Genomic DNA, 23,701 nt, shown 5'->3' with positions numbered 1-23,701 from the left:
AAAAAAACCCAAAACGGACGTAGTTATTTTTTTGGTTGCGCGTCATCATTGCCGTCGCTGTTGGTGACGTCATAGTCCCGGAACTTGTAGTTCCTTAGAGGCAGTATTTCTAATAAGATAGATGCTCTCGAAGTAAACGAATATCATATCAAGCTAACTGGATTGTAAACATAAATATTTAAAAGGGGTGCTTTTAATGTAGCATCACACACCTCAAATCAGACGAATTTTTGACAGACGTTGTTGCACGTGATTGACAAGGCTAGCTAGCTACGTGGCTAACTCTAGTCATCTGTGTACTATCTCTGCTCGTAAATTGTATTTAACTGTGACTGCAAAGTCTTGTATAGGATTTTGACTGAAGCCACTGGTATGGCTGGTACCATGATGCAGCTGGAGCTGTGTCGTGTGGTTCAGGGGAGATGTCGTTTGGGTGTACTGAAGGGGCTCGGTAAGACTGGGCAGCACACGCTGGAGGTACCGGGGTGTCTGCTGCACACTCACTTTGGCACAGTCCCCCACCTCACCCAGGACACGCTGCATAACCTCACCAATCTTCCCTCTGTCACTCAGATCACTCTTTCCGACGTGTAAGCAGATACCCATCGCACAGTTTCTCACACGCTGAACTCTGTTTTAAGTCTAACCTACATGTCTATCACGTCTCTTTCCAGAGCAGAGCATCAAGACGTTTTGGAAGAGTACAAGGATGGATTCAGGAAGTTTGCAGGTACAAATATGGTTCCTTCCAAGTTTACCGCTTCTGTTCGTCTTTTGTTCTATCTATCTCACTGAGGGGATAATCAGGAAAGGAAATTGGGACATTCAAGAAGAACAAACAGCACTTGATAAATGCTGACACTCTAGGCACTATCCAGATGTTTTCAGTATTAAAAGGCAACTTATCATAGGGCTGTTTGCCACTAATCATTATGTCTTGTATTAATACTGTGCAGTTATATTTTTCCAGATATCTGCACCAGTTTTAAACTGCTTGTTTACATTTTAAGAACAATTCAATTTGTGCAGATGAAAGTTGGGATTAAGAAATTGACTCTTTTTGGAAGGTTTCTTTTAAAATGTAATGGATTGTGGTTGACGTTTTCCTTGTAAGTCTGTGTTGATTCTCAGTTATCCAGGTCATGGTAATTCTAAGCAGTTAAATAACCATTTTTCACCTACATCTCAAGGAGAGGGGACACTTTTGAGGATAGTAATGTACACATTCTGAACAGAGAATGTGGTCACAGGAATCACCTTCCCAGCAGTTTTGACTCTCCTCCCCAGGGGATCTCACAATCATTCGCTCATTGGATCTTGAGACCAAAACGTTCAGGGAGGTAAACAACTCACAGGCGAGAATGACTTAAAAGACCCACACATTGGTCAGGTTTGTAGGCTTGTAGACTTGGGTTGCCTAAATAACTGTGAACTGATTTGAATGACAATTTAGGGGTGGTACAAATTCAGTCAAGAAAGCCAAAATTTCTGTGTATCCTGCCAAATGTATTTAACCTGTCCACGTGTAGAAAAAGCTCTTTTGTAAATCATTCCTCCCACAATGGTGTTGCTCTCAAAATAATGTCTTTTTTGACCTACATTAATGAGAAATATTCAAAACATGCAAAGCAACATAGGTTGTATTCTACGTAACACTAAGACATATTTTTATCTTGATCATTGCGACTGATAGCAGTAACAGTGATTTTGAAATGAATGGTCCAGATATGAGATGAAACGGTTACATTAAACCTCAGATGAACAAGAGCCGGTGTTTTCCAAGTTCACTTTACAAGAACTATTTCGAAGTTCAGTTCACGTAGACTAGATTAAAACTGAACTCGTTCATGTTCATAGTTCACCATTTGAAATTCAGAGCCAAGTTGACAGTCCCCAAACTCGCGAGTTTGTCTTATAGATTATTTACAGTGCTGTGAGGTACAGAAACATGGGCCCCCTTGCCATCTGAGTAGATGCGTGCACATCTTTGCATGATTTTTTTTATTTATTACTAAAAATCACTAAAGTCAAACTGTCATTAAAAACGAAAAATGTTTTCAGAGCATATCCGACTGTGTTTGATCATTTTCACACACTGATGAAAGCAGATTGGCCGGCTGAGGTGCAGTGACAAACGCTTCAGTTTCATACATCACTTCTCTCTACTTCTGCAGAGTTGTCTGTTGTCCTTTGTCCTCCTTTTGTTTTGTACGGAATTTGTCCGTTTTTGTAATGATGTTGCTGCGTAGTTCCACACGTCCGTAACGACACGCGTCTGTAATTGTCCTAATTCAGCCGTGTTAGTTGCACATAAATATTTATGCTTGTGACTGGTGCAGAAATAATCGCATGGTCTGTCACTTCCCCCGGAAAGCCAACCCTGTGGTGTGTGCATGCACAATTCATTATGACATGTTCACTGTTGACAAGAATGCTGTTTAATGATAAAAGAGCTGCGTTCACTTAACTTCAACCGCCCCGTCTATTGATGTGATGTAATGTAATGCGATCATGCACAATACTGATAACAGCACATGAAATATTACACCATGTAATTAATAATTTAACAAAAGTAAAGTAAAAATGCATTGACTGTTTGAACCTTGAATGCATCGAGTTTGCACTCAGCTGATAACACTTTGTTATAATATGTCTACTGGTCCCAGTTGGCCAGAGTGAGATGTTTTTATTTTTTTTAAAAACCCCAATAAAATTAGTTTAATAGTTTTTTTTCTTCTTGTTTTTTATAAAGATTCTATTAATCGAAACAATCGTCAGTCCGTAACCGCCAACTTTGAGCCAATAAACCGAGGTTTCTTCTGGGGAAAAACTGTGCGTCTGCAGTGTTTGATGCAACAGAAGCAAGCCACGCTGGGCAACCTTTGAAAGAGGGTTTTTAAAGAGTTTTTAAAGATGTGTCCAAATGCAGGGACCCCCTGGTTGGAAGGGATGAAAGGAAAAAAAAACTTCCAGGAACATACAATCTACAATTTCTGTTAGATTTTGAATTGCCTAATTCAAACATGCACAAATCTGTGCTGCCACTCAAAATATCTTGTTGTCTCCCCCTCCTTACCAGTAATGGATTCCTAAGTGTCTCTCAGCTTCATTCTGCATGCAGACTTTGTGACCCTTTTACCAACCGTAGGACTGGCTGTCTTTAGAGAGATAATTAAGGGACCCCATTGAACTACAGTGAGAGAATGTTGTCACTGTTTTGCTTCTGTCTGGTTGTTTTGTAACCTTTCTGATTCTGGATTACTGCATCAGAGCAACCTGTGCTTGTTGTGACGAGTAACTCAATGAGCACATTTCCTCTGAGGAGCTTACACTTTATAAAAAAAACCCGACTCCTGCCGGCTGAACAAAAACGCTGCGATTCTACATAAACATTGTGTCAAAATCAATATTAAGAAGCGCATTAGCTCTGCGAGCGTAACCGAAAAGTTGTTCCGTTCTTTGTAATATTTACATTAATTCCCCAGAAAAGTTGCCTCATTAGCCTTTGCTGTTCAACAGTAGCTGCAGTATTAAGCTTCACCCGGTCTCTGGCAGCCAGATTTGAAATTAGAAATGGAATCTGTAAACTGTCAGGGATTACCGCAGTGTTGTCTGTAAAGCCCCAGAAAGCCAGAGCAGTGATGGAATGAGAAATAATAACTGCATTTGCTGTTATTAAGGCCTTAGTGCTCTCACCTTCTGATATTGGGCTATAGCTGGGTTCACTGATAAGGCCACGCATCACTGCATTAGTGTGTGATAACAAAGCACTTTTCTCCGTCACCTTGTTTTGTGCTCGTCTGCTGCTCACTGAGAGTCCATTGTCAGGTTTTATATTCCGTAAGTAATGCAGGGTGTTGTGTTTTTCAGGCCTTCATGATACTGTGCTGTACTGCTCTCTTCACGACCCCGGGAACATCTATCCGACAGGTCACACTACCAACAAGGTGAGACGAGGCCTGTGTCTCACGAGTAACGCAACACCATCATAAGTTTGTGTATTTCTGACCTCCAGGGGTGTAGTTTCTCACTGGGCTCCAGCTCCTGTTACGACACCATTAATGGGCGTAGTTACAGGCACAACGGGAGCACGTTTCTGATCAAACCCAGCGGGGAAACCAGCTTGTGACGCCAGAGCAGGCAGCTTGTCTCCTCTGGCCCGTTTGTCTTATCGAGTGAAATTTCTGTTGTTCTCAGACGGTGTCTGTGTGGGGCAGCGGTGGGCGGATAGAGCTGACGGTGGCTAAGTTCATGGCTCTCCAGAAGACGGTGCAGCCAGACTGGTACCAGAGCATGGCTGACGGAGAGACCTGGGAAACAAACACCTCTCGCAAAAGGGTTCGAAAATCGGTGGATCGAACCCTGGCTCATTTGGATGAGTGTCTGCTGGTACACCAGAAGTCACAGGTACGCACACATTGAGCAGTCCCTAAACGCGCCGTGCTTCTCTAACAGCTTGTAGCTTTTTTTGTTTTGTTTTAAAGTCAGTCATGCTCAGCAAAAGCACACCAGGTAATCACTGATGTACAGTAGCTACCACAAGCTGTAGTACAGCTGGGAAAAAAAAAAAAAAAGTGTAATTGCTTGACTGCAAACCAGATGTTCCTTTGCACAAGACAGGGGTAAAACACCTAGAGCCAAGAGAACTGAGAGAGTACTTCAGGTAATTCTGAGTCAACATCATCTCCTGTGAGCTGCATGATTGCTGCCAGGCTCTCAAAACCCTGCAGTGAGTCTGTCCTCCTCCAGATTTTCTACTTCCAGTTGAGTCATCAAAATCCAGATGATGTCTGATAAGAGCCCTTAAAGAAAAATCCCAGAGGCAAGCTTCTACAAGCATTGTGTGTAATTGTGAAAATGCAGATTTTCTTGTTTTTTTGTCTCTCTTCTGTGTCTGGCTGAGTGTTCCCTCCGTCTTTCTAAAAGTTTCTCCTCACTTCTTCATCACCAGCCTGTCTGTCTCCTGCCAGGAATTGGATGGAGTCGGGGTGTTTGGGGTGGTGGAGGGAGGAGACATCCTGGAGGAGAGGATACACTCAGCCAGGGAGACGGCCAAGAGGCCTGTGGCAGGATTCTGTCTGGATGGCCTCCGGACGGGCTCTATGGACCAGACCCTGCGGACCCAGCTGATCACTGCTGTAACCAAGGAGCTTCCTGAGGCTAAACCCAGGTTAGCCTGCTTATCGATCTGTGTGAGAAAAGAGAACTGAGTCATTTATTTATCTAGTTTTCACCCTGAAATTATGCAAACTTCCCCATTTTTGTTGAGTAAGGAGCAGTTGCTGACGGCAGTCACTCCAACAGAACCAAACAAAAAGAAGTTGGTGCAAAACAATCGCTGCCCTGAATGGTGACGGCATTGATTTTGCCTCACCAGTAAGAACAATGGGATGCAAAACTGGCTGTGTATTTATCTTCCAGGTAGACATGATTTATTAATCCTTTGATTTGAACAGATTATACACTATAACAGGCTAAAAACGATGTTTTCCTTGTCAAATATTCAGTTTCAAGCAGAAAGCAGTCATGGGATGACTTGTAGCACAAGATCATGATAGAAATATCATGACAAAAAGAAACGATATTTCAAAATCACCTCAGAAATATGCAGGGCTGGTTGTTTTCTTCCATTTTGCATGATTAACTTCAGTAGAGCTGATAAGTGGTCAATTACGCGAGAAACCAAGACTGATCGGTCGTTTTTTTTAATGGTTTATTGATTGCAAATTTAGTCAGAAAAACACAAAAGGACTCTGGGAGCTTATTGTTATTTTACTTAAGGACAGGAGTGTTGGAAAGAAAACAATTACAATGTGACTTGCAGTAGGTTTGGGTTGTATGAGAGGTAAATGATGGAGTCATTGTTTCTTAAGGGTTTCATAAATCGGAACAGGAACTCTTGGCCTGGGTATTAGTTATCGGATTTTTACCTGGCTTCTCAGGAGTCCCTGAAATACAGTATTAGCTGTTCCCTCCGGTGGCTACCTGCTGAAAGCTGGTTGAAAGACTGCAGGGAAGCAGCTCTCTGTAGTCTCAGTGGTAGTTGAATTTTCTGATCCTTCTTACTGGGAGATCAGAGCAAACGGATGGAAATGTGCAACCATGAATCGACTGAATATATTATCATTCATCAGACCACATGTCAGTGTGCAGTCCCTCTTAAAGACACCAGGACAAGCTTTCCTTAGAAGTTGTTTATACTCCAGACTGAATTAGCCTCCATGGAGGCCCTCGCACATACATGGCTGCTCTTCTTCTGGAGGGGATGGAGGATATCTGCTCATTGCCAGTGGCTCTGAGTGTTACAGCGGAACTGCGAGGAGCAGGAGTCCGTTACCAGGAGCTCCCTCTGAGCGATGCTCACTTGGCTGATCTCTAATACTATAGGGCATCTACCCCGCTGGTCGGTCTAGCTGCAGGGAGGTGCAGCTTCTAGCCAGAAAGAGGAGAAGAGTCATTATCGAATGCTAAATTGGGCTTGACCTTGATGTCTGCAGGCAGAGAGCCAGATAGCTGACAGCTCTAGCACTCAAGGGAGCGCGTGATGTCATGGAGTGGAGGAATGCTGTGTGTGTTTGTGTACACCACTGTTACCATCTTGCAGACATGTTACATTGCTGTTAAATGTCTCCTGCTGTTTTTTTTTTGTGCTTGTTGACTCTCAGATTGCTCCAGGGTGTCGGGCGACCTGATGAGGTGCTCGCTTGCGTGGAGGCTGGCATTGACCTGTTCGAGGGTTTTTTCCCCTACCAGGTGACCGGTTCAGGCTGCGCTCTCTGCTTCAACTTTGACATCGCCCCGGATCCAGAGCGCGCAGGTAGAGTGTGTGTGTCGTCCCCCCCCCCTCATACCACAGGTGTGGTGAAGAACTGTGCTGTACTAAAAAAAAAGAAAAAAGCAATCTAAAACTAAATGAAAGAAACTTAACGACTAATGGGTTGCACAGAAGTCTACTAATTAATTGTATATGCAGCCCCTTGGCACAAAACGCTCATTACGTCTTTCACTTTCCTGCAGCAGTGTTTTGATCTTATTGCATGTGTCGGCACGGATCAAGATCGTCAATTTCCTGCTGCTTTAGCTTTCCCACCATTTGTACATCCCCTGATGTTATTATGAACACAATGTTTCATGCTCTGTAGCACGCAGGTTTTCCTCAAACAAGATTTCCTGTACTTATTAAACTGCTGCCTGTAACTGTCAATCTTTTCCGATAGCGTGGGGCTAAAAGTAGGATTTTGTATATATTTTTTTCTCACTTTGACAGCATTTATTTTATTCAATTCTGCTCTTTTACAAACAAATGACCTTTCCAGGTAAATGTACCTTGCCCAAAGCCACAGAGTGACATTTTTTAATGAAACTGCGAAGAAAGAAATGAGCCCCAAAAGATGGAAAACACTGGCATTTCACTTTAGGAGCTTGTATGTATGCGCCTGGAGCAAAGTTAGATTAGTGTAATTTGGAAGTTTGCATTTGGGATTTTTCCTCGGATTATAATGACCCCTTAATGGAATGCGATCGTCATGGGAAATTTGATTCCTCTTGCATCAAGTAAGCTTTTTTTAAGTACCATTTCAATACATAAAAGAGATACTGATGGAGCAGTGAGACAAGACTGCGGCATTTGAATATGCTGAGATGCCATGTACAGAGAAGTGTTGGTGTTGGCACATTAGAAAACATGGGAACGAGCTTTGATGTCTTTAATTACACAGAGTTGCATTTAACTGATAAAACTGTACCGATGATTGAATAATGAGGTTAGCAGAGTTTGTTAATTTCCATAAGACGAGCCTCTGATGTTGAGTTTAAAATGTATGCAGAGTTACTCCTCCTGGTCCTTGCGCAAATGTAAAGAACTATTCATCTCGCGCTGCTCTGCAGGGAATTACTTCCACATTTAATCACACTCACGGTAAGTGGTTCAGTGTAAAGATTCTTCAGTGTTGTCAGTAAATGAATAGCCCTTCATCCAGTTTAACTTTGCTGAGGAATGTGGCCGAGTCTGACGGCTGTGAGCCAGTTTTCTTGTAATTTAAAGGAAGCCCGTGTGTGTTAGTGCCCGTGTGTGGCTGTGGGGGTCATGGCACTCTGGAGCTGGGGCATTAACATCAGACACAAGTGTAATGGCCCATGAAAATATGCATGCATTGCTGTGTGTATAGTGGCTGGTGAGAGTTTTGTAGCCCCAGATCAGTTGCATAATTGGATGGGGAGAAGTAAAGCCAGTGAAATAAAATCAATGATGCGTCTCTTTGCAGCTTCAGCGAGGCAACAGTTAAGTGCGAGCCCGTCACCTTGATTGTTGTCATGAAAGGCGAGAGTTGTTGGAAATGCCCTGGCTTGGCCTTCTGGTGGACTTTGTGGTTAATTAAAAAAGCTGCGTCAAACTCCTCTGACTGAGGGAAGTTTGGCATCTGGGAGCATCTCGTGTCAGGAGGCGCTAATCAATTCCGCACAGAGTATAATGGAGTTCAGTGGAGGTGAGAGCAGAGATGCTGTCAAACCGGAGGAGAAATTCTAATTCACCTCCCAGTCGATTACAAAACTCCCAGGGAGGGGCGTTGACCCCCCCCACCCCCCGGAAGGGTTCTTTTTGTCTTGTCAAATTATATACTAGTTCACCCGTTGCTTCCTTTTTGCCCTCTCTTTGTCTTCCTCAGTCACACTTTGCTTGCACAGCTCCCTCTTTTCATCATCTGTTTTTCTGCCCTCATCGTACATATCCAGTTGGGTACGGGGGCAAATCAGTATACTGAAGAAACATCTCATTCTGGAGAAAGGCACCTCACTTACGAATGGAGGAATCTTCCTCGTTCTAGGCAGTCATTCATTTTATCTTTGGGTTGGATTAAAAATGCAAGACACTAAAAAGATCATCACTGTGAAGCAGAATGTTCAGAACTGTTTTATCTTTTAAATTGTTCTAATACTGAGATTTGTTTTTCTAACAGTCAGGGAGAAAGTTGAAATAAAACTGTATTTATTACACAGCTCTACTAAGAACTTTTGGGATGTATTTCTTGGAGACCTGAAGCTATTAGGTGCTGACTTTTTAAATGGTTTAGAAATGAATTTTCACCCACTGGGAAACACTGTCGTGGAATGAGGACACAAATGTAAAAAGATCTGCTTTCACAACGTACAACTCAGTTCCCATATGGTTATGTAAATTCAGGCTACTTATACAAGCCAAGTTTCCATTTGAATATTTTGCAGCTGCCTTGATTAGCACTCACTCGTTTATTCGCAGCAACACCGTTTAGTGACAGCATTTGTGCGCGTTACGTTTTTAACAATTTACCTTTATGTGAGCATTTCGGGATCTCAACATCTGCCCCTGGCCGGCTTACGTTGGCAGGCAGGTGGGTGATTTTCACCAGAGAATACATCTTGTCGCGCTCTGTTGAATCCATCTGTGGCTAAAACAAAAAGGCTGTAGCAGAGCGGGTGTTTGGCTGTGATGACAATCAACATGACCTGCTCCTATTCACTAACTGGCTTCACAGATATTCTTCACTGATCTGATTGGTTGAACAGTTATAGATGTTCCATCCCTTCTTTTAAGCATATAAGCACCTGCCAAGCAAACTGTGCAGCCTTTGCGGATGGTTCTATGAGACGGACCATCTGGCATGTCAGGGCAGCCCAGCTAGTTACAGCAACTCCTGTTTTTCTTTTTCTTTTTGTCTATTAAGAATAAGAATTAATGCTCAAAGATGTTGTACAAAAAATGCTAATAAAGCAGGAGCAATATTTCTGGTTTATACATCTTGGACTCTCATAGTGGGCTCTGATTTTTGATTATAGAGCATATATCTTTTATTAAAGGAAGAAAATCAAGTCAAAGATTGAACTTTTCATTGCTGCAATGAATAGAAATATTTTTAGAGGGGTAAAGGTTGAGCATTCAGCCATAAGAGTGTCGGACAAACTGTACGGCAAGCTGAAGGCGGCTATTATGCTCTGAGGCGGTTTTGCAGCCACTGGAGCTGGCAGATTGAACAAAGCTGTTGGAGCAACGAACTGCGGGGATCTACCTCAGAACGCCTCAGAACATCTTGAAGCCAACCTGCCAACAGCTTGGTGTTCCAACAGGACATCTACCCCAAAGTTGTCAAATGAATAGAATCAAATAAATCATACTCTATTGTCTTAGCTCATATGTTAAGATAGTCCATCTAAAGATCCACAATGTGTGCGCTCTGAAGGGTTCGTGACAGTGACTGACTGGAAGGGCACTTGAAGGCCACCAAAGCCTAATTTTTAGATTTCAAAGAAAATTGTCTGGATCTTTACCTGAATTTAATGGGTTCCTCCTTTGGCCACCTCATCACCAGTTTGAATGAGATTTAACTCAGGAGCTTTTGTGCAATTCAGCTTATTGGCAAAAAGACAAAGAGCACTTAAAACATACCTCATTTGATTTCCAGCACGGAGAAAGAGTCTAAAGGGCATGAAATTATGGTTTCTGTCGCTTTTAGAGGCTCAGCAGCATTTTTTTGCTTCTGTATGTGTTGTTGTTGCAGTCTGCGTTTGTAATATAGAACTTATCTTAAGCAGAAGTTACAGCTCCCACCTTTGTGTTTTGTTATCTTTGGTCAAGCCTCATTTTGCCCCATTTTATTGTCGTGCTTATCAACTGCCCAGCTTCATGCTCCACACAGACCCCGTGATAATTTCCTTTTTCATGCTTGCTTTATAGTTTGTTGCTCGCTGCCTCACCTCTTCCAGCTCCCTGTAAACCTATTACGCTCCCCTGTTGCCTTTAAATCTGTGCCTGTAATCATATGCATTACTGCAGACCACTTCTTTTTTTCTCCCTCCTCCTTTATTTTGCTCACGCCCGTTGTGTCTGCAGCTGTCGAGAGAGATGGTCCTCATATAAACAACATCCCTCCTGTTAAAAAACAGCTCTACTTACTGTTCTCCATTTCTATTCAATGACTGTAAATTAAATCACATTTATAATAAACACACATCTGTATGGAACAGACTTTAGCATTCAGAGCAAGGCCAGTAAGAATTTATGCAGTAGTGGTGGAGAAAATGTAAGACACAGCAGGGCTTACTGGGGGTCTAGGTATGATATGTTTTGACGTTTGCTATTTGGTGCTTAGTGCAAACACAGGGACGTCTTTTCTATCAGAGGAGATTACGCTGTGAATGGTTTGTGTTGGGATTAATGAGGCGCATGTGTGTTTTTGCAGTGCTGGAGCTGAATGAAGAGAAGCACACAGCAGGGGAAATGCAACAGAATGGAGATCTTAATTGTGATGATCAAACACAAACGACACGCTTTGAAATTAATCTCAAAGACAAAAGGTTTGTTGCAGCACTGTAAAACCTCACGGGGGTTTTCAGAAGCAGACGTGCTCGTTAAACCTCTGCTTTCATGTGTTTGATTTATACTTCCAGTCACTGTTCCTGAACTCAACTCAAACTTTTGTTGAACTTCTGCATAGGTATCGGGATGACTTCAGGCCCCTGGTGGATGGGTGTGGCTGCTACTGCTGTAAGAACCACCAGAGGGCATACCTGCACCACCTGCTGGTGACCAATGAGCTGCTGGCTGGAGTCCTGCTCATGATCCACAACACAAGCCACTATCAAAGCTTCTTTGGCACGCTGAGAGAAGCTTTGGCCACTGATAAACTGGACCTTCTCAAGAAGCGGGTGCTTGGGGACGGAGGCCAGCCGACAGAAAGAAAGGACTAATTTGGAAAAGTCAGAGAGATATGAGAGGGATTCACCTGAGGGGACAGGGAGGAAGTTAACTTTTAAACTTTGATGGCACGGCAAGAGGAAGTTTGGGCAAATGTGTTGCTCTGCCAAGTCCAGTCAAAGGATGATGAGTTTTTATCCTGCAGAGACCTTAAAATGACTCACTGCTCGCTTGGTACACTTCAAGAGGACCACTCCTTTATACTTTTGTGTTTGTCTGAGATAGGCAGTAGTCAGAGTTTGGTGATGGAAAGGGGAAAGGAGGTGAATGATGGGTCTGAAAGAATCTGCATGAAGCAAAAACTCAGGATGGATCAAATGACTGAATCCTCATTGTGGCCTAAAAGCTGGTCAGTGGCTCACAGATGTCTAAACTTGCTGACATAGCAACACACCAGGGAGATCAGTTCTTACAGAGGCTTCCTCCTTGTCAAGGATGTTTCCCATTAAATGGTTGATTTCTAAAATAAGTTTTCTAAATGCTTCGTCTTGTTCCCTGCCATGTTATACTTTATTCATCTAGCTTATTAATTTATTGGTCTACTTTTCATGTGCATCCTGAATATTTTTTTCAATCTCATTAACTAGCCGGTGAGTGGATGATGGGCTTGAGCACGGCACTGAAGAAACTGCTCGCTAGTTAACAGGAGCTCCGAGCTGACAGCTCCACCCTTCCTGCTGCCTGAGAAAGGATAAAGATCAGATACAGTTATGGGTCTCTGCTGCCTCCCGTGCAATGATGGAGCAAGGCTGTTTTTGAAGGCGAGGGGATATAATTGACTGCCAGACCGTGGAGATGTCTGTGGGGGACGGGGGACAGACTGAGGGAGAGGAGAGTATGTCAGATTTATAGACCAGCAGTGAGGATTTTTTTTTTCTTACACTCTACCTTAACTGCATCCAGCATTATTATAAAAAGTGGGTTGGAGGATTTGCTGTCATCAGTAGGTGGGCGCCTTGCATAAGTACTTCAAAATTAAGAGCAGAAAAAAGAAAGTGAAAGATGAGAATACAGAATTTTATTAATACCTTTTGGGAAATGGGTGAAAGCTTAAACAAGCTCTGACCTCTGGACTATGTTTATTTTAAGGGCTTATGGGATTGCAGCACACTGAAACTTATCGCAGAGAAGGTTGTAAAGACAATCCCCCAGATTAGCTGGTAAAAATAGAAAAATACGTGATTGGCTGTTGCCCTCCTTTCTCTGGAAACCCTGCAGCAGGAATTTTTATTCTGAAGCATTTCCAGATGAGATTTTCAGCCGCTAACAAGACAGCAGCTTTCTTTTGTAAATGTGCATCTGACAAATATTTACATGAACGCCAGTCCATGCTTACTGAGTATGCACTGGTTAAAACCAAGGTTTCCTTCAGAACCTCAGACAGTTATTCATTTACACACATTTATCAAGCTTGTAACCCTCAGACATGCAAAAAAATAACACCTAAATGATCGGTAAGCACACAGCACATACTGTAATGAGGTGTTTCAACTGAGAGTTTGTTGCCTCAGTGTGCGAAAAAGAAAAATATGGCTTTAAAAGAATGAAACATATGTGAATTTAGTACTTGTAGAGCAAACCGGAGATCTCACGGTTGGCAATAACGGGTCCACATAGGGCTTCAGTCTTTTTCCTCCAGGTACACAGTGAATGTGCAGCGTTCAAAACTAAACGCATGGGTTGCATCCAGTGAGATCAGAATTTTTGTATGTGAAAATGTTCAGATTTAGCTACGAGCTAATTCCCATTTGAGATCAGAGATCAGGAGAGTGAACATGATACAAACATACAACCAAGATACAAAATATAAATAAGACGACATGATCAAATACATTAGAATGTAAAGCTTTGATCAAAATTCTTGTCTGTGTGAATAGTTCATAGAGGATGAACCGACCTCCAAACGAGAAACATTATTATTAAGATTATTTTGATTTGTGCAATTTTAGAGGGAACATACAAGGAGCAACGTGTAAAAGTGTGGGCCCCACAGGAAATTTGACTTTTTAGATAACTTAGACCTCAATTATATCTTTGGGACTATGTCTTGCACGCAAGTATTGTTAAGGAAGTCCAGGAGAAGCTTAATGAATACACAAATCTATTCCCGAACAGATCAGAAGCCACGGGCTCTTCGAAGCAACTGTGTAGTGCTCTGAGAATATAAATAATTGATGCTGAAAAAGTAGAAGAGATATGTAAGAAGATCTAAAAGTGCTTTTAGGAAACTGAGGTCGGAAAGACAAGAAAATGTGCTACTATGATTGCTGGAAAGTTGCATCAAAAACCCTTGATGGCTTTCAGGGAAATTTAACAGACGCTGGAGCGGCGGTACCCTGTTCTGCTGTGCAGACGGCACAAATATGAGAGGAGAGGGAACTATTCTGCATATTTACCACAAAATTCTGTGCCAGATGTGTGCTCATGAACATCTACACAAGCCTGTTTGTGGTCATGCGGACTGATGAAGTTGAAACGAAACCTTTAGGCTGCGATGAGCAAACGTTACCTTTAGAGTCAAAAAGAGTGAAAAGAGAGCATCTTAGCTGTAAAGCACACAGGTGGATCGATTCGTACCAAATTTCAATTACATACCAGCTAAAAAGGAAAGATGAGAAGACGATGGCTTCTACAGCAGGGTAATGATCCTAAAGACTCAGCAATGGGATATATGAACAGACTCAAGCTGAAGGTTTCCCTTAAACAGCCCCAAAATCCCCAAAACAAAAGTCTTTTAACTGGAGGAATGACTGAAAACCTGGCAAACAAGAATTTGTTTAGCTGCTGCAAAAAGCATATATACAGCTCTCAGATTGGCCCTTCTTTTTTTTCTTTGTATCCCAAGGAAAAAGATCAAATCTGCACATTTGAAAACCATCAGGGACGTTTTTCAATTCCAAGAAGTCTTAAAGAAAAAAACCCAGATAAAATAAAGGCAGAGCTTATTTCCAGAGACTCTACACTCTCCTTTAGCACTTGACCATGAATCTCTGTTCTTCTGTTCGGAGCGACGTCGATAACAATCAAACCGATTCACATGATTGAATATCAAATTAGATGAGTGAAAAACGGCATTTGGTGTTGAATAAGCACAGAATTACGTTGTTTCCCCACCGTGGTTCTTAAGGCTTCTTTATAAGCTTTGATTTCAAAGTGAAGCTATGGGCCGTAAAATCTAAACTGTGACCAGAGGCAATAAAATCCGTAACTGTGGATTCTTTTAGATTACATTTCAAATAAAAACAATGACTCGTGCATCTTTAAACTGGCAGCACTGCAGGAAACAATAGACGCAGACAAGTGTCAGGTGTGACGTAGCAATGGGTTTGATTTGAAGTTTTCTTGAATCTGATGCCTTATTGTTGCTGTTATGTTTGTGGCATGCAGTTTAAACCGTTTTTGTGGCATTTAAGGTGAAACATTTTCATTCGTGGGTATGCATCAACTAAAATTATGTGTCAGTAATGCTGGTTATATTGCTCATATGCGCCTCATTTCTCTGCTGAACCAACAGACACTGGGGACAGTTTCCTACTCTAAATGGCACGGTTAGCAGGTGGCCCTCATTCTTCATTTCAGCCAATTATACAGATGCAGAGTGCCATTCAGACTGCATAACTACAAGTTTCCTTTTTCTCCCCCCTCCTGGATGAGTCTGCTGCGAGAGCCGAGCTTCATATCACATTTCACATGGCAGCTTGATAGTTATCTGCTGTCTGGATAGCACAACATGAAAAAAGTATGAGCTCAGCTGCTCCCTCAGAACAGCATGGCTACATGACAATGTCTCATAAAACCAGCGGTGTGAGGTGCAGTGAGTGTCATCGAGGGGGAAATGATGGCCGGTGAATGGGTTTATCTGAAGGATTGTGGTATAAGAGCAGAGTATCCAGAGACAGGAGATGGTGCCAGTATTCGTCATCTTGGGCGGTAAGTGTCTACCGAGTGGAAGCTTAAATCTTTGACATGACAAGGTGTTTACTGTAGTCAGTGCCATGGATGGTTCCACAGGAGACTGGAGAGGGTCAGTCCTGGAGGAGTCCACTTTGAACACATCTTGCTCGAGAGTCAAACAAATGCAAATAAATGCAAAATGACAACAACTGCTCAACAAAACAACAACAACGAGACCAGAAACAGACGCAAAGACTCTTAAAAGAACACAAATGACCACAGAGGTGAAGAAATACGGAGAGATGCACAACGATTTCAAAGAAACACAAAATCTGAAGACGAGTACAGTCCAATGTTAGACAGCAGAAAAACTAACTAACTACAAAGAAACAATATTTCTGGAGTGGTGCAGTAGCTCTGGTCACATGTTATACGTCGTATTTTCTTGAGATTTACTGACAAGCTTTTTTTTCCTGTGAAAACAGGCACTTTGGAAACATTTTTCAACACTGTGCTGTGGTTACTGTGCTGCTTCAGGGATTTCTGCTCGTACGTTTTCCACCCCTGTTATGACGCGCAAACATGCTGGGAAAACGTTGCACAGATGTTGGAGCAGATTATTAAGCTCTCCAAAACCCAAGTGGGACCCTGAAACAGTTAAGTTGAAGAGTTGTAGAATGGAGGGAAGGACCAAAATAGATGAATGATCATGGGGAACCTGACAAAGAACCAGCAGGAATATCAGGAATAAAGTATTATGTGTGAGACATAGCTCTCTACCAAGCTTTCAGACTGTACAGGCCGATGGAGACTTCAGACAGAGCAGCTAAATGAAGGAGGAGGGACTACAGTGCTTGGTAAGAACAGATGCTGTAATCTTAACATGTCACTGAGACGAAGCATCTCAGCACACAAGGGACTGAACTGTTTTCATTGACTGTGGAGAAAGGTCACCTGTGTTATATGCTGACGTGATGTCACTGGATGTGATGTCATCAGCTCAGGTGTTGCCAAGCAACAAACACAACACTCCGATGCATTCAGGGCGACTGCTGGAGATTTCAGCCACTCCTCACTCTATGTGTCACTTCAAGCTGTGTAACAGTTTGTCATTTGATTTTATCTATTTATTCTCCCCTTTTCATTTCTGCAAACAATCACCAACAACGCTGGAAGGTATACATAGATGTTAGAGCAGTATCTGCTCCCATCCAGATGTTGTCTTTTGACTGTTGAGCAGTTAGAATTCAATATCAGACAAACGGGGAAGCATTCCTCTCCCAAAAGGGTCCAGCAGCTGGTCTTCTCAGTCCCCAGATGTTTATGAATTGTTTTTGCTGTACAGTGGTAAACATGGTCCTGTCTTTTTATTTTCTCATCTGAAAATGTTTTTTTCTTGCTGCCATCAAATTCAAAATTAGCTCATTTTTTTCATGAAATACAAAAATGTCTCACTTTCAACATTTAGAATATCTTTTTTTAACATTATATGGTAAATGATTATCAGTTTGTGATATTTGTAACCCACTGTGTTTTATTTTATTTTATTTTTAATTTTTTAATTTTACAGATACTGGGATAACAATAGTGTAATCCATATCAACTCACCTTACCTCCCTGGGGTCATGTTTCATGAAAATTCCCCATTATTAATTTCAAAGGACTGTGCAAAATGCTAAAGCTCATCTCCAGGGACTCTTTTAGTCTGGAATTCAGTGTAAATTAAATAATGTTTGCATATCTTTTTGAGGCCCACCAAAATGTTAAATGTTAAGTCATTCCTCATGAGCCTCTCAGGGAGTTTGTAACTAAAGGGTTGTTTTATACTTATTGAAATGTTCTTACTTCATTATTTTCTCTAACCAAATGAAAAATCTTGTGGTCTAACTAATTGTCATGTCCTTTGATTCTGTGTCGTATTAACATTGTTTCATCATATCTATAACCTCGTCATCAAAAACAGTCATTAATGTTAATAATGGTATTAATGTGATTACTTCAAAACATTCAAATCACATACAGCTGAGGCTTAGAAATAATTATCGTGGGTAAGAATGATTTTTGAAAGGTCCCATGATCTTAAGAAAAGTTTTCACATCAAGTTTGATTAAGCAAATCTGGTCAGATGATCTCACTGTCTGAACACCTAACAAGTATAGTTCTGTGATATCATCACATTCAGCAGGTTTTCTTATCAGACAAACATGTACATACATGTAGGTTGTGATGCGTTGCAGAAATTGTTAGATATGCAGTCTGATTGACAGGATCTGTCCTGTAAAGGAGCTGAACTGCAGAGCTGTCTCCGAATAAATGGTATTGTCCGTATTTTTGGCATGAAGAAACATTCATTCATTGCCAAAATGTGGCTCATTGACGTGATTTAAACAGTTAAAGGAAACAATTTGGCCCCATGGCAAAGATGAAAAAACTAAATCACACTGGACACTAATAAAACACTTAGTTTGATAAATTCTGCTTTTTTCTTTTTCTCCTCATGAGATTTGCTGACAAAATGAAAAATGCAGAAAATCACCAGCCTTAATCTTTAGCTGCTCTCGGGCACAGCGTATGAGTACAGAGCCACCTCACCTAACAGGTTCACCTCCATTTCATCCAATGAAAAACAATCAGGACACCATGAACCGAGACAAATACGTCTCCCTCACCGCCTTCTGACCCTCTCCTCTGTCCCCATGGTAACCCTTGACCACCAGCAGGGAACAGTCGGGACTTTTGTCTCTGTGCTGGCTATAAATGATTGCTCACTAAACAGAAGGCCAAATGCCTTATTAGCTACTTGATGTATCTCAGGATTCATTTATACAAAATATATCATCAGTTGACAGTGCATTAAATCAACGGGGACATTCCACTGCCGCTGGATCCCCTGAGTGAATATTTTATTTCAGGGCTGGGACTCTGTGTATCATAATGCATGTGGCAGTACTGCGCTGAAATAAAGAGAGGTCAGAACAACGTTGCTTCATACTTTTTGGTTAAAATGCCTCATCTTAACCCTGTTGTTTACTGATAATGGGATGTCATAAGATGAACACTTTTCTTTTAGTAAAAATGGATTTATTTTTTGTGTCCTTGTACACATCTATAACTGGTTTCTATCCAGCTTGTACCACACAGTATCACACTGTTTGGACGATATTGCAGCACTGTGTAGAGACCTGATTGCTTGTCAAGCTTCATTATTGGGATTTTTAAACATTCAAAGGATATCTAGTGGTTCACTGGAGGAGCTGTAATGGGATTTCCTATCTGGAACGTGGTCTCATGAGCAGGTCTCATGGCACGTGACACAAGCAGGTGTGTCTACAGATCCATCCTCAGAAAAGTTGGGACATTGAACAAATGATTCGAACCCTTTATTTAACTGACAATACAAATATCAAACGCTGAAACTAGGAAATTTTTTGTGAAATAGTGGTCAAAAGTTCTGACACATCTATTCCACCATACTGAATAAATACTCACAAACCCCCAGCTGAACACCTGGTTGGAGTTTCCACGGTGAGCAAGAGGGTTTCCTCGCTGCAGCTACAAGTTGCAGGAGGGATGGTTCTATGCACCAAACAGCGGCTCAGATTACCCGGCCTTCTTGGAGTTTCTGGGCAGTGTCCTGGGGGTTGCCACCTGGGGATTTTATTGTTTTCCTGGGGGACCTGGAGATGCGTGACTGGGAGGAACGTCTTCCATGTTCTTTAGTTCTGCAAATATTTGGTCGTAATGTTTGATGTTCGTTGGATGTTTGAATAGTATATTTATGGTAGTGCAAGGTGAAAAGGGAAGGAATTAACTAAATTTTGAAACCTCTCCAGAAGAGGAAATGACATTCACTCATGCTACATGTATGGACCTCATGATGATACTGTAAGAATTCAGTGCACAATTAGAGTCAACAGGGTTATCCTCTTGGGAACATGTTGTGTGTGAGAACATGCTAGCAGTGAAAAATGCATTCAGATGCAGTGAAAAATATTTCATTGTAGAAAACAGGAGGGGCAGAAAATCTCTGGAATAAGAGGAGGTTCAATAAACGGATTATTTGTTTTTTTCCTGTTGTGGTCAGTGATAATGAAAAATGATTTACAGACTCTCTAGACCGCCTGTGATGAAGCACAAACTACTTAAAAAGATGTGCAGCGAAACTGATTGGGGAAGTTGGCTGAGTTTGCCCCAAAATAATATTTTATTGGAAAGAGTATTATATTTGCCTCTGTGTCAGCAAAAAATGAGAACTTCACAGTGAGGGTTTTTTAGACAGTATTTAAAAAATGTCTTTTTCTTAGACACATTTATCATGCTGACCTAAAGTGGTACACTGTATAATATGTTTTGGATACATGGGCAAAGAGGATTTTTCATTTCTGGCACCTTGAAATTGTGGGAGTGATGATCTGTCTGGACAGTTATTCACTTCCTGGAGGCATGAATACTGTGATGCAACAGCTGCACTGGCTGGGAATGATTTCTAACAACAGCACTGCTTTGACCTTTCTCTCAATTAGACTAATGTGAACAATCCCTTCGTAAAGCTAAAATAAATGGCTTTTTTTTTTTATCAATGACACCAAGGACTGGGTGCACTTGTGCATCTGTGGTTTCTGTATTTCACCAAAGTGGAACTTTCATTGTTATCGCTCTGGTGGCTCAGAGGTCAGTGGGAGTTGAGGGAAAGGTCAGCTGTGTTCAGTTTGGTAGAAAAGAGGAAAGACAAAAAGGCTGCAAAAGATTTGACCTTTACTGAAGAGTGCGGGAAAATGGGGAAGAAAATCTCCATTCAGTCAGTTCAGCATAAATTCAAGCATGCACTGTATGCAGAAATAGGTGGAGGACTGATGCTTGAAGGAAAATAATGTTACTGAGGGTAAAACATGAATGCTTAAAGTTACCCTGCGGCTCATGTAGAACATCTCCCTCTTCAATCTGCAGGGAGTTTTTACAGCCAAAGGTGTCTCTGAGGATCACTCATGATGGTATTTCTAGAAAGGCAGTGGTTTGAAAACTTTATCTTATCTTATCTTATCTTATTTATCTAACGTGTAATCAAACTCCAAACCAGTTGCATTTAATGGAAATGGATGTTTATAGCTCATGTTGAGGTTATAAAAGAAGAGTCTCAAAGGAGGCAGTGATTACCTCCTAAACAGAGATAACAAGCCAGTAAACTTTACAGCTGCCCAAGAGATGAATGGAAATTGTTGAAAATTCCACAGAGAGCAGGAAAAGATTTTGGATCCAGGCTAGTTTAATGGTGGACTGAGGTCCCCTGAGTTCCAAAAGCTGTCAAAGCCCACAGTATTCAAAATGCAAAACTCAGATCTCCTGTCATAAGACTTTTCTCTTAAAACCACAAGGAGAACATGACCTTAAGTCTATGTATGTCTATGTATTTTATTTGTAAAAAAAAAAAAAAAAATCTGACCATGCAATTACTCACTTAGAAATTGGACATCAGTTTAGTCTGGGACAGTTTCTGTAACTGATCACATTGTTAGTATTTCGCTATACTTACAATAAAATAATCTTGAATCAAATATGCAAAGAAAAAAACTGCGAAAAATTTATATTCCGGACAACGACTGGTTTCAGGTGTCTTGTACAGCAGATGCCATTTCTGTTAAATGTGGCAGGCTGTAAAGTACGACTTTGGAACTTTTTTACATATTGAGCTGAATGAAGCTTTACTGCCATGCTACCTATGTCAACAAATAAGGAGAAAAACACAGCCAAGATCAAAAACCAAGTAAGATCATTGAGAAATATTGACAACTTACATTTTCTACAAGATTTTGAGGGAAGTGAGTCAACAAGAAAACACAATTGATGAAAATGTTAAAAAAAGATCATATTACAATCCCCTGACTACAGATACTGGTTTTGTCCCCTAGGTGCTCATACGTTCAGTAACATTTGCATACATGACACCTGCTCATATGCAGCACTGTAAATTAATTTGTTCATGAGCATGTTAGTATTTTCTGAGAATTTTGACCTTTTTCCTGAGGGAAATTTTAACTGACTCACATTAAGTGAGTGCAGCTCCTTTTCAAGGCATTGAACAACGATCTTCTGTGCCAGTCAAAGATGTAACTCCCAATTATACAACCAATACAGCTGCATTAGGACAGCAGACAGCAAGATGGAAACTGTCAAAAATTGGAGAAATAAAACAAAAGCAGGGATCAGGGGATGGCTATAAAAGAGTTAGTAAGGCCTACCAGCTAATTCTGAAGGATTTAAGCAACAAATTTGCTGAGGAGAAAGCCAGAGGAGGGAACCCATAAGCTGAACTTTAATTTGGCCTTGGAGCAAACAGCTGCACTGCACACTGATGCTGTCCTCATCTGTGTCATGCACTAGCAATAAGTATGATTTTATCTGAGGTTATGCTTCCACTGCAGATTTCATCCCGCGGCTGCTGCTCTGTCTTCTTAGTTTCTTTTAGGTGTACTTTGTTGTTGCTGTTTGTTCTGAAGTTACAATTATCTACCTGCTGTTGAAGCTACCCAGTCTATGTTAGTCTGATGTTTATTGTGCGACCAGAGCGTGTTACACTGGTCCTTTTGGTGTGTGAAAAATGTTGACTTGCAGATAGGACAAGAGGCAGGAGGAAGTCAGGCTGCAGACTCAACAGTAAGCTTCCATACTCAGGATACATTGTGATGGGCAGAACCCGCTCTGACCATCTTGACCAAGCCACATTTGAATAACAAGAATGGTATTATCAACGTCTTTAACGACTTCCGAGGGCAGAGTTGTTGTATTTAAACTTGCAAATTATACTGTCAGGACTCAAAGGCACTCTGTTAAACTCAATCAAATAATGCAATATTGTAGATTTTTTTCTTTTTCTAATCCCATTTAGCAAAACATTAATTTCAAAGTAAAGTTACTTCTGGATGTAAATCAATAGATTTGGACCTTGCATGTGGTTGAGCACAGCCAGCCTCAAGAGGTTGTTTCCAGTGTTAGTCCTCTGATGCCGGCAAGGTAGCATATTTTCTTCATCCCTTTCTACACCCTTTCTCCATTTCTCTAATGGATCTTTACTCATGCCTGTTTGTCTTGTGAGAACCTTCCAAGAGGCATTTAACTACAAACAGGATAGCCCTAAGGATTACTACTAAAGCCCTCTGCCACCCTATTAAAGAAGGGTTGGATGAACTGGAGGAATCTGAGACGGGAAGACAAAGAGTCCCTGCTTCCTCTGTTGACACTGTGATTCTGAAATGGACAAGGCCATTTGGAGAATGGTTGGGTGGATGTATTGATGACACCAAATGAAAAACAGAATTGCTGTTTTTAATCGCTATTATGTCTTCTTTGGAGTGTGAGTGTGCATGGCTGTTCATCTAGTTTCTCTCTGTGTGGCCCTGTGGTGGACTAGCGACCTGTCCGAAGTGTACCCTGCCTCTCGCCCAGTGACAGCTGGGATGGGCTCCAGCCTCCCTGCAACCCTGAATTGGATTAGGCAGTAAATGGATGGAAGGATGGATGAATGTTTGCTTTGTCTGAGTTTGGTGTAGTCAATCAATTCTGTCTGTAATGCACTAACCTTAATACGGTAATAAAAAAACCCAAAACCATTTCAAACATTTGAGTTATACTTAAGGTGTGTTTGCATTAATTCATTCTCTTTCTTTGCAGATCCACAAATACAAGTGAAAACTCTATCATTCAAAGAAGAAACCACATGTAAACATGATCCTGAAATGATGCCATCTTTTCTACGCTAAAGCTTGTTTAAAATTGACTGTGGCAAAATGGAAATGATGGACTCCACATCCTCCAGACTAAAGAGGAAAAGGACTATCAGGATTTCTTTTTTATCAGTGCTCAGTACAAAAGCCTGCATCTTGACGGTATGGGGGTGCATTAGTGCCTATGGAACTGGCTACTTACACATCTGGAAAGGCAACATCAATGCTGAAAGGTGTATAAAGGTTTTAGAGCAACATGTGCTCCCAACCAGGAGCCGTTTGTTTTTCAAGGAAGACCGTGCATATTTAAGTAGGACGATGGTAAACATCTATTACAACTGTCTTTCACAACTGTGTGCTT

General features: G+C 41.4%; 1 protein-coding gene across 2 annotated transcripts; it reads left to right on the top strand.

The window, feature by feature from the left end:
* The first annotated feature begins 63 nt into the window (after window positions 1-63).
* qtrt2 (queuine tRNA-ribosyltransferase accessory subunit 2) lies at window positions 64-12,197 on the top strand. Of its 2 annotated transcripts, XM_072378624.1 has the most exons (9): window positions 64-187; window positions 351-590; window positions 675-730; window positions 3,871-3,947; window positions 4,198-4,407; window positions 4,971-5,170; window positions 6,666-6,817; window positions 11,214-11,328; window positions 11,469-12,197. In XM_072378624.1, exons 2-9 carry the CDS (start codon window positions 373-375, stop codon window positions 11,719-11,721), a joined length of 1,281 nt encoding a protein of 426 aa, XP_072234725.1. In that variant the 5' UTR covers window positions 64-187; window positions 351-372; the 3' UTR covers window positions 11,722-12,197. The 2 variants fall into 2 exon arrangements, with proteins under 2 accessions (XP_072234725.1, XP_072234724.1); XM_072378623.1 differs by having other exon boundaries at window positions 64-590.
* The last annotated feature ends 11,504 nt before the right edge of the window (window positions 12,198-23,701 follow it).

This window comes from Leuresthes tenuis, unplaced genomic scaffold (assembly GCF_036924035.1).
Source record: "Leuresthes tenuis unplaced genomic scaffold, fLeuTen1.0.hap1 SCAF_24, whole genome shotgun sequence".
Lineage (NCBI taxonomy): Eukaryota > Metazoa > Chordata > Actinopteri > Atheriniformes > Atherinopsidae > Leuresthes > Leuresthes tenuis.
This window is presented reverse-complemented; position numbering and strand designations above follow the sequence as displayed.